Raw genomic sequence first — 18,493 nt, forward strand, 5'->3', positions numbered from 1 at the left:
AGGCTGTAATGTGATTGGTTTTCAAGGCGCACTTGATCCAAGTTAATGTTATGCTTTCTCCAAGTAATAAATAGGCATTTTTTAACACTATTTGAGCAAAAAAAACAACATTTATGAGACAGTTCTTGTCAATTTTCATTGGTGATTACAAATATGAAATTTAATCTTAAACTTGGTGAACAGTTTTGGAGAATTTGATATTTCCCCATTCATAGAGCTGCACTTGCCTGCCCGAGAGACTTTTCAAAGATGGCCATTGAGTGACATGACTTATCTTAAAGGGTCTTTGGTAATACAGACCCTTTCATCTCCCAATAGTAAGACAATCTCTGGTACTACATCCACTTTGATGTTACTGTCACATGACCTACCAGCGTCAGTTGCGTTGCTTCACTGCCATTCATAAATCCTCTCATGTGGCCTCATGGGATAGTAAAGTGCCCATTGAATGTGCAATTCAGAATCCGAGAGGGAGAATTAGGATATTTAGGTACTTTTCGCTTACTGATTTTCGAATACAATGAATTCGGACATAGTACTCGCCTCACATACTGTTTTTCACGTACTATATGGTAGGGAAGTATGTTAATAAAATTGTACTAGTATTTAGACTGATTGAAGTACCCTAATTTGTTAAATTTAACTATTGTACATAAAAGACAACAAAGATAGGCCATCTTTAATAAAGGTGTTATTAAAATGACCATTGTTATGCCTTTGTGTTTGTGTGTGTTGTAACAGATTTGGTATATGGGGACTGACTGATCATGACTACATAACTATTGATGATGAAGGGTAAGTCGTTTTAATGAACATTGCATTTTACAGTTTACAGTTAATTAAGACAGAAGTACAGTGAGAAAGAGAAAGCAAAGCTTATTCAGCAGTTACTAGTTACAGTACTACATCCATTATGATGTTACTGTCACATGACCTACCAGCGTCAGTTGCGTTGCTTCTCTGCCATTCATAAATCCTCTGATGTGGCCTCATGGGATAGTAAAGTGTTGTGAAAAAAATTGAGAGCTGTAATGTGTAATGTGTCATGTGTAAATGATATATAATCTCTAGATTAAAATTTAAAATACAATTTTAAAAACATATTAAACTCAATTTGTATATTTGTGTGTTTGAACAGATATGTCCATGATGTAATCACTGCTCAGACCCCTGGTGATTACCAAGTGGCTGAGGACACAGAATCAGAAAAGTAATGAGTGAGTGGGGGAGAAAAAAAAGAAAAAAAAATCTCATATATGACCTGGCTAAACCCTGCTGAATGAGCTGATTTAAACAGCATTTTAAATAAACATACCTAAGAGCATGCATCTATGCTTGTTTGTGCATTTCTAAATAATGTAATGTGTTTTAATGTTAGACTTGAATGTGTTTCCAGCAGGCTTAAATAAAAAACCTCAAGATGACATGCAGTGCCACAGGTGGGAAGCAAACAGTGTATTAAAGGGGTTTAGAGGAGATGACGACAGCCTTCACGTGGCCCCCTCCGTGAGTAGCAAGAAATGGTGCAAGACCAGCTTGCGAAACTAATGTCGCCAACCAGTCATTATCTAGCTGGCAGACCGAGGTACAAGAGACCGAAGGGACATGGTGCGTCCATGTCAGGACGAGTGACCATCCCGACCATCGAGTACCAAGGTCTGTCGGTGTTCCAACCTTAATGTAGAGGGGCCTTACCACCGCCAAAATGGAAGTCATCTACCACCTCGCTGACTCCCACAAAGTGCAGCCGTCCTCCTCCAGGAGACACACCGTGACAGTAGTAACATCCTCAAGCTGCCCCGGTTTCCAGCTTGCTGGGTCTACCCACAGCAAACAGCACGGACTTGCAACCTTTGTAAGGAACAACCTTAGTTGGACAGCCACTGGCCAATCTCCACCAGGCTCGAGTATCGAATGGCTGTCCACTAAGGTGCAGACCACAACGGTTGTCAATGTCTACAAGCCCCCACCATCAATGCTGACCATGGCATCACTTCCACCGGCACCTGCACCCGCCATCTATGCAGGGGACTTTAACTGCCAACACATAGATTGGGGTTACAGCCATACTACACCAAATGGAGAGATATTAAGCCAATGGGCCTCCAGTGCCAATGCGTTGCTGCTGTTCGACCCCAAAGAACCTCCAAGCTTCTTTTCAGCACGCTGGAATACCCACACCAACCCGGACCTGGCTTTCGTTGTGTGGCACACGGCTCAAAAGCCAGAGAGAGACGTGTCCTGGATAGATTCCCCCGCTCACACCACCGACCGTCCATCATAAAGGTCCCATCCCTGGTGCAGCCAGTTGTAGGGAAACCCGTCAGGAGATGGAACTTTCGTAAGGCAAATTGGCAGTCATTCACTGAGGAGACAGAAAAAGCATCATTTTGTCTCCCAGATCCAGACAACGCTGATGTGGATGCTGGGTATGCAGCTTACTGCAGAGTACTCCTTGGGGCAGCAAGGAAAACCATCCCCCGTGGCTTTAACACAAATTACATCCCGGGCTGGGATGGAGAATGCAGCCACCTCCTGCATGTCCACCAGCAGGCAAGCTCCAGGGAGGAAGTTGAAGAATCTGCAACGGTACTTCTGCAGAAGCTAGATGCCACCCGTAGGTCAAGGTGGATAGAAGTAGTTCAGTCAATTGACTTCACCCACTCCAGCCGTAAGCGTGGCGGACAATAAACCAGCTGACAGGTAAAACACCATCGACCTCCCGTGTGCCCAATAACAGCAAATGCCATCGCATCCCAGCTCCTTAAGAACAGCTGTTTCCCTGATGCTGATAAGAACTTTGCCCGCACAATATCACACCAGGTGACTTCCCTGTATAGAGCAGCTAGTGTGGACGCCAACTTGTCAGGGGAATTTACAACAGCTGAACTCCAGACTGCCTTGAGTAAGACCAAACAAGGGAAAGCACCAATGATTACATCCACTCTGAGTTTGTGACTCACCAGAGTGTAAGAACATCTGTATGGCTCTGCTCATTCTATCGACATGCCTTCGGATCCAAGCTCCCGAAGATATGGCGCCGCGCTGCTGTTATAGCCCTTCCAAAAACCAAACAAGCCTGCGGAAGACCCCAAATCCTACCGACCCATCTCACTGCTCTGTGTTCCATTTAAAACCCTGGAGAGGCTGATCTATAATCGTATCGAGCCAATAGTGGACCCTCAACTCCCCACGGGAACAAGCTGGCTTCCGGCGCGGTCGGTCAACGGTTGACCAGGTGACACTGCTCACCCAAGACATTGAGGACAGCTTTCAGGAAAAACAGAAGGCTGGAGTAGTGCTGCTTGATCTTACAGCCGCTTACGATACAGCCGCTTCGAATATCAACAGTAGCTCTCGTCTTCTCCACAGCTGAATACTGTGCCCCAGCCTGGTGCAGAAGTCCACACGCCAGGAAAGTCGACACTGCCATAAACACCGCCCTTCGGACTATAACTGGCTGCCTGAATGCTACCCCTGTCTACCAAACACTAGCAAATTGCCTCCGACGAGAGGCTGCTACCCTCGCTCTTGCAAGGAAAGCCCAAAGATGCAACTGGCATATCCTGCACAATACCACCACAACAGCACTGCCTCCTCATAGACTAAAGTCCCGCCACCCGTACAACAAGGCGGCACAAGACCTGCTCAGGTCCATCCCTGAGGACCTGTCTACAGAGGAATGGCTCGCGGCAGCTTGGAAGCAGGAGTGGGAAGTCAGCAGGACCCTCACGAATCCACCGTTACATCTTTGACCCTGGAGGCGGTCTTGAAGGAGAGGATCTGCCACGTCGGCAATGGACTCTGCTAAACCGCCTGCGAACTGGGGTGGGACGTTACAAAGCATCGATGAGGAAGTGGGCCTGGAGGACAGAGCAGTGTGTGAGTGTGGGGAGCCAGAGCAGACCGCTGAGCACATAATCACCACCTGTCCACTGTATAAACCAGGCCGGCCTCTTCGACGTGGGACCTGAGATGAGAACGTGGCTGAGTTCTACTGAGCTGGACATTTGATGACGACACACGAAAGAAGAAGAAGAAGAAAGGGGTTTTGCTAATACAACAAAATGAAGCACAGAATAAAGATGTCATATAGTTTTGGTCATTTTCAGTAGTAAAATCATCCAGGTTTTTGCAAAAGGTTGTAAATGCATTTGCTCTATGTGAAATCGAACTGGGCTATGTCAAAGTTCCTTTCAAGGAAAGTCTGTTCATTCGGCGGCCATATTTGCAATGCCTTCGGGCAGCTATTTCAGCCATCCAAGACCAAGTTAGGAATGGGCTTATCGATCCTGAAGTATCGATACTCATATTAAAAATATCAATACTAAGGTGTTTTATTTACCAATGATTTTGTTTATTTAACAAAATAAATAATGCGTACAATATGCATTGAATCTGACGAATAACCCATGTTAGCGAATAATCTTGTAGGATAGAACTATTTTCCTGCTCATCTGAACACACACAAATGTTGCAAGTCAGTCAATCAATCACAGAGAGCATTCACTCACTTCTGACAGTGGCTGTGTTTCCTGAAAGTATCATAAGAAACAATTGATGCTTTTGGGAACGGCAGCCCAGAACAATGCTCATGAGAGTACAGAAAAAAAAAATCATATATGTTTGAGTTATTTCGCAATAAATAAACTGAATAGCCTACATAGTTTGTGCAATCACATTTATTTAAAGTCAACATTAAAAGTTCATATTGATCATGTTCTGTAATGTTAGCATAAATAATACACTGTCAGAATAAAAAGGTTGCATGCAACAGCCTTTCACTGGCAGTCCCTTATGAAAATGAACCATGGTTTTACTAAAGTGAACGTAGTTCAACTATAGTATCATTAACAATGTTACTCTTAACAATTTAATAAATTTTAAAATGTAAAAGTTCAGTTTAGATATCGTATCAGTATCGATATCAACGATACTGGCCTTAAAAAGTATCAGTATTGTATCGAAAACAATATAAGTGGTATCGTCCACTGCTCTCTGTGGTCCTCTTATAATGTTATCAAGACTTTTACATAAAAAAAAATACATAATTTAGAATAGGCTATATTTTTTCTCCTGTTTTGACCCCACTCATTGGAATGCTCCGTTTGAATAGGCGTGGCGGATTGTAGACTCGGAAGTAAACACCCACTGCTATGAATGACTAACACTTGTGTATGTTTGACAGCCTTTTTGAAAGACAAAGCAAAAGTGACCACCCAATAAAAACAGTTACTCACACTTGTGTGCTGCAACATTTCTGTCAGATCCAATTAGTTGCCATTTTTGTCGGATTGTGTTTTGGAAGAAAAGGCATTGTTTTTTAGTTTCGTTCCTTGTTTGTAAATGAATCCATGGTAAAAATGAAGTGAACAAAGGACCAAATTTTTACTGACGTGGTCTGGATCTTCATTAAAAATAATAATAATAATAATAATAATGTTCTTTTTTGTGTGAACATTTCAATTCAAAACATTTTACACACATTTTTATAATTAAAAATGCATCAATTCATATTCACCTTCCAGAGTTCACTTCCGAAATATTCCATCTGCTTAAAAATACGATGTATAATATTCAACAGGCAATTTTTTTTTGTCCATTTTTTTTTTTCACTTTACAAATTCGCTTCCACAAATTCAGTGGTTCAAAATCAGCAGAAAATCCAGCATTGCACATCCGGGAACTGCAGGAATAGCAGTAGAGTACCGATGCAATGTTCTGTATCTCCTGTTAGTCGCTCACCAGCACGTGGCGCAAGTGGGTGTTGATGAAGACCAAAGCAACAGGTAGAGCAAGTCATTCATTCACAAAAACTGATTTGCAGAAATGGAGCAAGCGGTAGGTAGAACTTATGATTATCAGGGCCAGTATGTATATGCAGAAAAACTGATTAAGACTGAAAAGCTGTGTTTATGTTTAATTCAGCATCTTCGCTGTTTTCCCAGTGTACCCACATGTAAGCAGCTTTCTCTACCAAAGGAGATTATAATGCTAGTTTACCCTACACTGATATACAGAATATTACATCTAAGACATATTTTGTTTTTGGCTCCTTAGTTTCCTTAACTTTATATCATGGCTTGAGTGACGCTGAGTTGTAATACTGGGGTTTCCCTCTTATGTTACACTCTAGTCGCCTGTAGCATTAAGTGAGATAAACAAACTCAGAGTTGCAGAGTAAGTCTTGAGTTGACAAAACCCGATAAAGCCAACCTTGTTAAGATCAGGTTCACTGGGCACACAAAGCTCGATATAAACCTTCTCTCCCAACTCAGAGTTTGAACCAGAGTTTGTGAGCGAATTATAAACAATTACAATTGATATAATATAAATATAATAAATAAGTAGCTTCAAAAGTCGGCCAATTTTGTCTCTAAAATTCTGTGACTGTAAGCTACTTTAATTTGGAGTGAGAGATAAGGAGGAGTGGTTTCATTGCATCAGATATATGTCACTTTGCTCCCAGCTGATTGGTCCAGTTTGGGTTTGTGATCTCTAATCCAGAATAAAACCTGCTCCAAAATAAGGTAGCCGTGTAGCATAAGTTACCATGGCGACGAAACCCGCTAAAAACCAACCCACCTTCTTGAGCCCGAAAACTCAAGAGTTTGCTCAAACTAAACATGAACTTACCTGGGTAAAAACTGAAAGTGGCTTTGTGCTACAGACCAAAGAATTCCCCAACGATGCTTAATGTGCCTAGATGAACTAACAGAGTGATATAAACAAGACCTCAAATCTCAGTATACACTTTACTGATGATGCTAACTATATCTGGGGGTTAAATACAAGAAAAACATATTAATGTTGCCTCTCCATCACTCTCCAGAATAAAATGATACTTTAAATAATCAATGCATAATATGCTGTAATGTTTACCAAATGTTGCTGCAAATACCTGTACAGTGAAGCTGTCATTTATCCTGCTTAAACCCATTCAAATGTATTGACAGCACTGGTTTGTTTGGAACTATTAAGAGCTACTGAAGCAGCTATTGAAGAGAGTGTGAGACAGAGCCTGAAAGCGTGTGTCTCACGCCAAATGCATGAGAGTTGGCAACCCTGAAACTAGCCAGATTAAACCAAATTAAATAGCTCCGATCATGTAAACTGAAGCGTTGAGATAACAAAACGGTTAAATACAAGCATTTCAATCCCACAGCACCGCTATTTACCATGCAAACACTTTAGAAACCATAAAACCATGGTAATGAGGAGCATGGTTTTTGCCTGACTAATGATCTTACTAATACTACAGTTAACCCTATATTCAATAATTACAGTAGCATTCCATTATAGGGCAACAAATGAGAATTTATTAGTTCTAATAAACGTTTATTGAAGTAGCCTAAAATATTAATTCAAAAGAGCCTGTAATATAAAGGAATATTAATATTGTTAAATGCATTTGCAGTATATATTCAAATATATATATATTTTTTGTTTACATCCTAAATATATATATATAAATAAATAATTTATTTATTCCAATTGCTCTAACCCAGCAAAACATTTATGGGGAAAGTGTGGGACAGATAGGCTGAATTTTAGCCCAAGTACAGCCCTAATGATTCTCTATTATGGACAGAAAGAAGACCCTTAAAGTAGAAGACTATTTGGCATCCTAGAAGACTATTTAAATAAAATCCTTAAGGGAGCTGTATTTAAAAAAGTTGTTGCTATTTCTGGAAACCTGTTTGCTTTGAATTCATATATCTGGTATTAATGCATTTATGTTTTTAATGTGTTGCATCCAGGAATATTTAGTATGTATATATTCATTATATCTCTGTGTTTGAAATTTGTATTATTTAAAAACATAGCATAGGCCTACTGATTGTTCCTGTTGTATGAAACATTGTGGCACCAAGATAGGCCAATAAAGGGGGGCCCTTGGGTTTATAGCCCCAGGGCCCTATGTGTGCTTAATCCGGCCCTGATTGTGGGACTAGTCATAAAAGACAAAGAAGATCAAACAGTATTATTACAGTATTACACTATTATGCATATATCATGTAATTTCTATGCATAATAACAGATTAGCTTGTTTTACCTTTTTTTTTCCATGAGCACTGTGAAGGACACTGAAACAGTAATGTGATTTTCGTATTCAACGTGTCAAACTTCATAAAGAAACATAATAATAAAGGTGAAACAAAACTTATATATATAAGTTTAGAGGGACCCGAACGTGTTTTATAACCTGTGTCCCAAAGAACCTGATGCAGTACATCGTTCGTGTCACACGTGGGCAGTAAACACAGTAGAATACATGGGGATTATGCAGTGTGAAGCCCAGCAGAACAGTTACTACAGAGACGGCACATTGCAAGGATGTGGGCTCAGAAGAAGCCCATGATGAGAGGGAGAGGGAGAGGGAGATGAGTGTTGATTTAGAACATCTGGAGTTGGCTGGAACAGAGTGTTTATTCCCCCGACTGCCCGACAGTAATCTGCTGTAGAAGACACAGGTGAGTTCTTGAATTGCTGCTCACACAGATATGCATCTTTCTACATTATATATTCAATGATTCTAAAATAAATAATGTGTGTAGCCTACAATAATTTATATATATAACTATTTAAACTCCTGTTTTTTGCAAAGATGATTGCAATGCTGTGTTCAATTTATGAATTTAACAGGGACACAGTTTCATTATTCTGTGGAGCATCTTCATGTGGTTGAAGTTTGATTCGCTGTGACTGGGTGATGTTAAGCCTCCGTGGATGCTTTTGTGTCTTTAAGTAGAAAATGTTGTATTCTGTTTAGTGAGTTGTTTAGTATTTTATATCAGATTTAATGCTCTTCCATTTTGGAAACATTGATATTGCACCCCACATCAGCCACACATGCATAGATGTTAGGAAAGGTTGAAAAAGCTTGTAGTAACCTACAGTCATCTGTTGGACTTGTTGACACAGACTGCAGCTCTTTGGTGTTGCCATGAAGTGAGGACACACAGGCAATTTTCTCCTTTGCACACATAAATTCAAGCACATCTTAGATCAGTATATTTGTGCAGGCAGGCAGTATGGCGACAGGATTTAGTGACAGTAACAGCTTTATTTGGAGCATATTTGAGTTAGAATAAAAAGCTGTGTCTCAGGGTGCAATTCATACCTTTTTTAGGGATGTTCTAATGCATCTGATAATTCACGTAACACAAATAGGTTATATGACCACAATGTTATGTGTAAAGAGGATTTACTAAGAGAATTTATAATTACCATTGACCCAAAGGAGATTAGCACAACAGCATCTGTGATTGTTTTGAAAATTAAATTAATGTATTATTTAAAGGGGTCATATGATGTGATTTCAAGTTTTCCTTTCTCTTTGGAGTGTTACAAGCTCATGGTGCATAAAGAAGATCTGTAAAGTTGCAAAGACTAAAGTCTCAAATCCAAAAAGATATTCTTTATAAAAGTTAAGTCTCATCCAGGCCCTCCTAAAACGCCTCATTTCAACACTCCCCCACGTCTATGTCACAATTTTGGAAGATTTGCATAACGCCGCCCAAATGTTCACGCAGAGAAAGACGGCTTAAACCTTTGATTCTCGCTGTTGCCACCGCCGCCATGTTGTGGAGATGCTGTTTTGTTGTGAAAGTGAAAATACTTTGTTTGGCCTTCCAAAAGAGGACACAACTAGAAATCAGTGGTTAAGTTGTATTTACAACACTGTTCCAGAACAGTTCAACCCAAATATTTAAATGTGTGCAACACATTTTATGGAGGACTGTTTCCTGATCCTGGGAGAGAAGACTACAATGCCGGCTGTTCTGAGTCTGTAAGTTCGTTTACATATGTAAAGGATTTGCTACTGATGATTCAAACACGAGTTTTGAGCAGTGTTGAGTAGCGCTTGTTGTTTGTTGTTTCTCTGATCACAAATGCAGACATGGTTTTATGTTTATGCGGCACGATTAGAGGTCGACCAATATCGGTTTTTCACTGGCCGATGTCAATGCCGATATTTAGAAATCAGGGCAGCTGAGGGTCTATATATGATGCCGATTTTATTGGCCGATATGTTTGGCCAATAAAAAAAAAGATTTTTTTTTTTTTTTCTCTCCATTCATCTCATAAAAGTGAATTTGAGCAAATTATTATTGCTATTATTATATAGTAATAGTAGTAATAGCCCAATTTAGAGTAATAATACATTGCTCAAAACATAAGCACCTTCTTACAACAGTTCTGAAGCAGCTTTTTGTTTATGTTTACTGACAGACACCAGTGTTTTCCACAGACTGCAAATTAATTCTCTGCCAGCAGGAGGCGCTGTTGGAGCGGTGATATAGCACTTTCTCTGGTAACGGCTGTAATCAAATAAGCACTGCTCACAAACGCTACTTTATCAGGCATTACAGGAAAGACAAAATGAAAATGACATAGCTTTTCTGAAGACAGTCGGTTCTTTTCAAAGATACATTCATATAAAAACACTTGCGCTGCATTAAAATTCTGAAACGTGAAGCACTCACTTTATTCAACAAAGTATAAGCCTTTTAGAAAAAAAATATTTGTGGCGGTTTTGATATAGTGACGAGCCGTCACAAATAACTCAATGTATAGGAAACACTGGACACTGCTATAAGTCAAATGGCCATAGTGATAACAAAAATAAAAGATTTTGCACATATTACACAACCTGCTGCTCCTAACTGCGTAAGAGTGCATTGGCAATGAGCGATGACATCGTGGAGGATATTGTCGGACCTACACACACATTTCATGAGGAAAGTTAATGTGCATGTTATCATCAGCACAGACTTGTTGCACTTATGAATATGATAACTTTCCGGCATCAATTTTAGTAGGGTGAAACTGAATTACGAAACTGCAATTAGCTGAAGCTGTGTGTGAACAAGCCGCTGCTGCAGAGTGTGAGCTGCTCTGTCTCTCACACAGCCTCAGAGGGAGCTCCGCAACAACGCTTAGCTGCCCGCCGGTGCACCTGCCTATAAATCGGCCTAATTTGCAGCACAATCGGCCGATGCCGATTAATTAAAAATGCCAAAAATCGGCCGATTAATCGGTCGACCTCTAGGCGTGATGCAACACAACATGTAAAAGACACAGTATAATCATTATAATCCGTAATTATGTCCCCACTGGATCCAACAAATGGCTCGTTTGTAATGGGTTTTTGTCTTGTCGTCAGTGTTCTGACCGGGACACGCATCACAGTATGGCAAGAAGGGGCGTTAAGTCACACGCTTCAGGCATTCAGCCAATCACAAAGCACTGGATAGCTGGCCAATCAGAGCACACCTCGCTTTTCAGACCAATGAGCTTTGTAAAAAAAAAAAAAAAACTACGCCTTTCAGAAGGGCAGGGCATAGAGGAGAAACACAATATGTGGAAAATAATGTGTTTTTTTAACCTTAAACTGCATTAACACATTTAATTACACCAAATACCCAAAATAATGTTCTTTTTAGAAACATCATATGACCCCTTTAAGTAAAAAATTAAAACCATCTAGAATCCGAGAATGCACCAGGCTTTAATATCACCTTTATTCTAGAGCTCAGGGTTTGTATTACAGTTGAGTCAGAATGTCTGTGTGTTTGTGCAGATGTGAGTATTTTACAGTTTGGTCAATGTGACGTAAACTAACTGCCTTAGGGGAAATCCATACCTGTAAGAGAAGAATGGGGAGATGATGTGAGATTGGCATGATTATGAAAGAGAGAGAAAGAGAATGAAATTGACAGAGAGAGAGTGAGGTGAAAAATACAATTTTATGATATATTAAAAAAAGGATATCATTTGTAAGGCAAAGTAGAGATCACTATTCCTATTTTCCTTGCTTTGTCACATAAAAACACGTGTTATTTTTATGTCACAGCAGGCAATTTTAATTCAAACTAACTATTAAAACTATCTGGACTTTTTTAGGCCTCCATAGTTTATTTTTTAAATACATTTAATGTTTGCATATTAGATTTATCCTTTAGTTTTACCCAGACTTTCAGACTTAAAGGGATAGTTCACCCAAAAATGAATACTCACCCTCATGTCGTTTCAAACCCAGAAGACCTTTGTTCATCTTCGGAACACAAATTAAGATATTTTTGATGGAATCTCAGAGCTGTCTGACCCTGCATAGACAGCAACGCAACTGAAATGTTCCCAAGTCCAGAAACGTAGCAAAGGAGATCTGTAAAATAATCCATGTGACATCAGTGGTTCATCCGCAATTCTACGAAGCTACGAGAATACTTTTTATGCGCAAAAGAAAAAAAATAGCTGCGTCACACCGGATCTGTTTCCTGTTGTTGTGATTTGATCTGAACGTAATCAGTGTATTGGCAGGATGAAGCTGACACAGAACAGCATACGTCCAGTGGATATTCTCCAAAATGGCACCAGGGTGATGCGGAGGAGACAAATTGTTAAATTAAATCGTTTTTTTTTTTTCTTTTGTGCACAAAAAGTATTCTCGCAGCTTCGTAGAATTGCGGATGAACCACTGATGTCACATGGATTATTTTACAGATCTCCTTTGCTACGTTTCTGGACTTGGGAACATTTCAGTTGCATTGCTGTCTATGCAGGGTCAGACAGCTCTCAGATTCCATTAAAATCCATTATATTTAATTTTAAAAGCTGCGATGATCTTACCAATGAGTGAAATAATCACTCAATAATCTAACTATTTCACTGTTTACTGAGTGAAAATGATTGCCAATGTAAACCTCATAGAATATTTTTATGGCACTATTATCAATCAAACTGTAATTTTGTTAAATGATTCTAAAGTGTGAAAATATGATTTAATTGTTTGTGATGGAAACACCCACATATTTGACCATAACAAGCTGATTTTAGACTCAGCTTGGCTCTGTATTTGCCAAATAGCAGATATGTTTAGTCATGAGAGAATTCTAATATTTTAATATAATTAAATGATGGACACTGATTACATCAGGAAGTCCAAAATTATCTCATTATGTCTATCCTCTGAATGAGAGAGAGATAAAGAGGGATAGAGCCACGACTACAGCCAAACATGAAAATGTAATTTGTTGTGCAAATAAAGGATGGTTATGCTCATTGTTGCATATCTAGCTCTGAAAAGCCTACAAAAGCAAAGTATGACTTTTTACTTTAGACTTTTCTATTATTATGTGATATGGTGTATTATGATGTAGTATGACGTCTCTTTCACATGATTTACACCAGGACTTCAATACAGTCAGTCTATATGCCCTCTTGTTTTAATTTTTGTGCCATGCAGCACCCATATAATAATATGTCATGCAAATTGTATTGATTGACTGTGCTGCTGTCATCAGTTACTCACCCTCATGTTGTTCCAAACCTGTATGATGTCTTTCGTGGAACACAAAAGGGGAATGTTGATACTGCTCCTTTCCATATAATGAATAACAACTTAAAATGCATTCTCTTTCAAACACAAAGCTATTGTTTGGACTTGGAATATAGTCCATGATTCATATAGACTAGTGTTACGAAACATTTTGAGCTTGACAACCCCTTGTCACCATTCACTTTCCTTGCATGGGAAAGAGCAGGGTGAACATTCTTCCTGATGCTACCTTCATGTGCTATCAGAATTAGTTAAAAATAATTATCAAAAAGATAATTTTGTCAACAAGCTTACTATCTTAGCACAGCTAATCTATACCATAATGCGGTAATTTTTATGTGGTTGCGTTTACATTTTATTAAAAGGCCTCTGGATGTTGACTAAATATCTTCTACAGTCTTCTATAAGATTTCTCCAAGAAATAGGTAAGACTGAATCTGCCATCCTCCATGATTCCTATTCTTTCTGACAGCAAAGCACTTGAACACATCAAACTCATAATTGTGACTTATAAATGGGAAATAGGATTTGTTTCAGTAGCATATAAAGGCAGCATAACATCTCTTTTTGTGTTCCACAGAAGAAATAAAGTAATGAGGCTGAGTTAGTGATAATAGATTTTTCATTTTAAGGTAAACTATCCATTTAAGAATTTAGATTGGTGATGTGGAGTGATGTAAATGTGAAGAGCTTTTCAGACAGATCAAGAACAGTTGTGCAGTGACTTCAGTGAGCTCCATGTTTGATAGTGCGTGTATTCAGAGCATCTATAGATTATCCAAAGAACACTCAGATCGATGTGAGACAGTTCTGCATGCTTGCTGCCCAAGACACACAAATAAAACACTACAGTCTGCTGAGACGGACTGATTGCATTCTTATTGTAAGCCATTGCAGGGCTTGATCAATGACCACCCCCAAAGGAACATCTAAAATTGGATGCACTGCAAATCACAGTATCATTCCACCCACACACTTCTCTTTTATCTCTTTCCCATTATTTCCAACTACAGAAAAAGTCAAATAACAAAAAGATCACCTTTTTTTTTTAATCAAAAGTGTCAAGTGTCAAACAACTCTCTCGATGTAAAGGTCTATATTCTCAGAGGTACTCATGATATTGCTCCATAAGAGTCACTTTTTTTGGGATTAAGTAAAACCTTTGTCTTTAAATCACCTTTACAATTTTTACACTTTATGTCCTCATTACTTCCAAAATAACTGTTATAGCCTCTATAGTGTCATACTGTAGCTGCTGAAATGCATGCTGAGTATACCAGGGGTGTGCATGTCTAATTTAGATGCACCTCTTTGTTATTTTCAGGCTCCCAAGATGCTTTGCTGTCTGGTGCTATGCTGAGGTGGCCAATGTCGTCGGCTCTCTTTGACATGCCTTGGTGGCAGGCGCTCTTAAACTCCACCCTCAGCCTCAATCAAAGCAACAGTAGTTTGTTCCTGTTTGATGTCTCCTGCCGGCAATCAAGCGCCATGACACTTACACTAGTGCTATGCTATTGTCTTGTGCTTATTTTGGGCTTGCTTGGTAACATCCTCCTCATTTGCATTATTATGCACCAGCGGGACCCTCCTAACGTCACTAGCATACTCATTGCCAACCTTTCGGTTTCTGATATTCTGGTGAGTGTGTTCTGTCTTCCCTTCACAGTGGTTTACACGCTCATGGACCACTGGATCTTCGGGGCGCTGCTATGCCGCCTAATGCCGTTTGTGCAGTGTGTGTCGGTGACGGTTTCTGTTTTGTCTCTGGTTTTGATCGCACTTGAAAGACACCAGCTCATCCTGCATCCATCTGGTTGGAAGCCGAGTGTCCCCCAAGCGTACATAGCCGTCTTGATTGTGTGGCTGCTGGCCTGCATAACATCATTACCTTTCCTGGCATTTCACTTGCTCAGCAGTGAGCCATACAGTCTGCTTCCTGCACCGCTCAGCCAGCTGCAGGCCTGTCGGGAAGCATGGCCCTCTCAGCAACACAAACTAGCCTACACCACCAGCCTGTTACTATTCCAGTACTGCTGCCCACTGTTCCTCATGCTACTTTGCTATCTTCGCATCTTCCTGCGGCTGCGACACAGACAGCGCATGCTGGAGCACCAGTGCAGCCGCAACCGAGAAGACGAACACCAGCGTGTAAAGCACAGCAAACACATAAATGTCATGCTTGCCACTTTGGTGGCAGCATTTGCCATGTGCTGGCTGCCATTAAATGCCTTTAATGTGGTGGCAGACTGGCACCAGGAGGCACTGCCCGTGTGTTACCACAATCTGCTGTTTTCACTCTGCCATCTGCTGGCCATGAGCTCCACCTGTGTCAACCCCATCATCTATGGCTTCCTCAACAGCAACTTCCGCAAGGATGTGGCCTCCGTGGTGCTACACTGCCATTTTCAGCCACTAGAGGACAGCTACGAACACTTTCCAATGTCTACAATTAACACTGATGTATCACGGACATCTTTTAGACTCAGAAACAGTTCTGTGTAATTGGGCTAATCGCCCAAAGCTTAGCTCAACACTGATTGTTCCACTCCAGTGCCAAAACTTTCACATTGATGCCAGCCCTAGACTTAGCTCTTGTAACCCATATGGCCAAAAAAAAAAACAAATGGCCAAAATACATTTTTAAATATATGTTGTAAACATCAAATTGAAAATATACTTTTCCCAAACCTTCATTGCCTAAATATATTACAAAATGTACTTCAAAAGGCAAGAAAATACATTTGCAATCTTAAAAAATATATTTTTGACAATATAATTATATTTAGATTGTCAGTGGAAAAATATATGAGGACATATAGGTAACTAAGTATATTGAAAATATATTTATGTAAACTTCTTCTAGGACTGAATTGTGTGGATTCTGGTTGGTCCAGGAAGGAAGTCATGACTAGAACCCATTTGATTTCTCAGGACTGAATCTATCTAATCCCTGTGTTTTAATATCAAGGTATTTAATGCATGCTGATTATGTCTCTTGCAGAGTTTTAAACTGCAAAAGAATTTTACTCTGCTAAATCTTGTGGACTATAAGTTAACAAGGAAGCAGAAGATGATTTCTGAGCTATGTACTTTTTTCCACTCAAACACAATGAAAGCTGTAAGGAATGAATTAGTTGAAGGCAAAACTTGCATTTGAAACATTATCTCTTATTCCTTAAGGCAAAGAGCTAAGTTTGGAGGTACTGGCAGTGTACAAATGGCTGGAAATTGCAGCAAGCAAAGTCGTAATGCTAACCCTAATGCCTAGCGTAATGCAAGCTAAAACCCACCATAAATCTGAATATACCTGTCAGCTTATATTGTCAAGCTGCAACCTAAAAAGGGGAAAACTGACAATATCCACTGGGCAAACAAAACTGGGCTGGAGTTTTACACTGTGCTGGGGCTTATTTTTGTGACTAATCCTTCCAAACAGATACATACACACAAAATCAGCACAAAACATTACTGTCTGAAATGACCTAATATGTAGTTTTTCAGAACATGTTAACTAATATTATACAATGTGTTAAAACTCAAAAGGAGCATTAAATGGAAATGGAAAAAGAGACCTAGAAGTCACATAGACATTTACAGTGGGTATAGAAAAGAATTTGCCCCTTTAAAATAATAACATTTTGTTGCTTTGTAGCCTGAAATGAAGACGGACACTGTTTTTGTTTTATCCAGCTGTATTTACTCAGAACAACTTATAACATCCAAGTGAAAAATACAGCACCAACAAAAAAAAGCTGAATCACTGATTTGGAAAAAGGTTCATCCCAGTATTTTGTTGAACCACCTCTTGCTTTAATTACATCCTTTGCACATCTAGACTTTGCACATCTTCTTTGCAGAACTGCTCAAGTCCAGTTCAATTTGATGGTGACCGTTTGTGGACTGCAGTCTTCAAGTCATTCCACAGATTTGAAATGGGGTTTAAGTCTGGGCTCTCACTAGGCGATGCAAGGACATTCACCTTTTTCTCCTTCAACCACTTTGTGGTCAGTTTTGCTGTGTGCTTTGGGTTATTGTCATGTTGGAAGGTAAGATTTTCCTCAAGAATTTGATGGTATTTTGCAACATCCATTTTTCCTTCTATCCTGACAAGTGCTCCAGTCCCTGCTGCAGAGAAACACCCTCATAATAGGACATTACCACCTCCATGCTTTACTGGAGGAATGATGTTATTTGGATGGTGAGCTGTATTGGATTTCCACCAGACATAGTGTGTGTCCAGATTTTATTCTCATTTGCCTCAGAATCTTCAAGGTGCGTTTTGGCAAAGCTCAGTCGTGATTGCATGTGGCCTTTCTTAAGGAGTGGATTTTTTCTTGCAACCCCCCCATACAAGCCACATTTGTGGAGAATTTGTGATATTGTTGTCACATGCACACAATGACCACTCTTTGTCATAAATTTTTGCAGTTGCTTTAGAGTTGCTGTAGGCCTCTTGGTAGCCTCTCTGATCAGTTTCCTCCGGCTCTTTCTTCAGGTTTGGTGTGGGGTTCTTGTTCGTTTAGGGTCTGTGTTGTACCAAATACCTTCCACTTCTTAATAATTTCATTTCATTTCATTTATTTATTCTCTTTTCATGGTAATGCAACACGAAATGCCACAACAAATTACAACAAACACAACAAAAATACATTCCATGACAAGAAGAACAGGAGTAGGATGAAGAAAAAAAAAATCTTATAAACTCCTACCCCATTCTTATTTTAAGAAAGTTACAAATTAGATAATAGACTTCACTGTGGCATTGATAAAGCCTTTGAATTTTTTTGTATCCATCTCCTGACTTGCACCTGTCCACAACTTTAACCCGGAGATCTTTTGACAGTGCCTTGCCATAGTTGATTGTTTGCTTCAGCAGCACTGCCAAGCAGTGCTCTTTTCATGCTGAGCTAATCAAAATGACTACAGCTGATCACAGCTGAAATTTAAATGGTTTTATGTGCCATTGAGAAGGTGATTAACTACACCTGATTGAGTTTACAAGTCATTTTAGGAGGCGGGTGATCCTTTTTCCAACTCAGTGATTCAGTAATCCTTTTCTGACATGTTGGTGGTATATCATGTTGGAGTAAATAGAGCTGGATAAAACAAAAAACTGTGTCAGTCTTCATTTCAGTCTGCAAAGCATCA

General features: G+C 39.6%; 1 protein-coding gene across 1 annotated transcript; it reads left to right on the forward strand.

The window, feature by feature from the left end:
• Positions 1–14,713: 14,713 nt before the first annotated feature.
• On the forward strand, positions 14,714–16,818 carry LOC109053740 (neuropeptide Y receptor type 4-2-like). Its single transcript, XM_019071061.2, has one exon. It carries the CDS (start codon positions 14,714–14,716, stop codon positions 15,845–15,847), a length of 1,134 nt encoding a protein of 377 aa, XP_018926606.1. The 3' UTR covers positions 15,848–16,818.
• The last annotated feature ends 1,675 nt before the right edge of the window (positions 16,819–18,493 follow it).

Source organism: Cyprinus carpio, chromosome A17, assembly GCF_018340385.1.
Source record: "Cyprinus carpio isolate SPL01 chromosome A17, ASM1834038v1, whole genome shotgun sequence".
Lineage (NCBI taxonomy): Eukaryota > Metazoa > Chordata > Actinopteri > Cypriniformes > Cyprinidae > Cyprinus > Cyprinus carpio.

Excerpts from the sequence above, each read along its gene's own strand:
- LOC109053740 (XM_019071061.2), top strand. The coding sequence starts at position 14,714 with ATGTCGTCGGCTCTCTTTGACATGCCTTGGTGGCAGGCGCTCTTAAAC.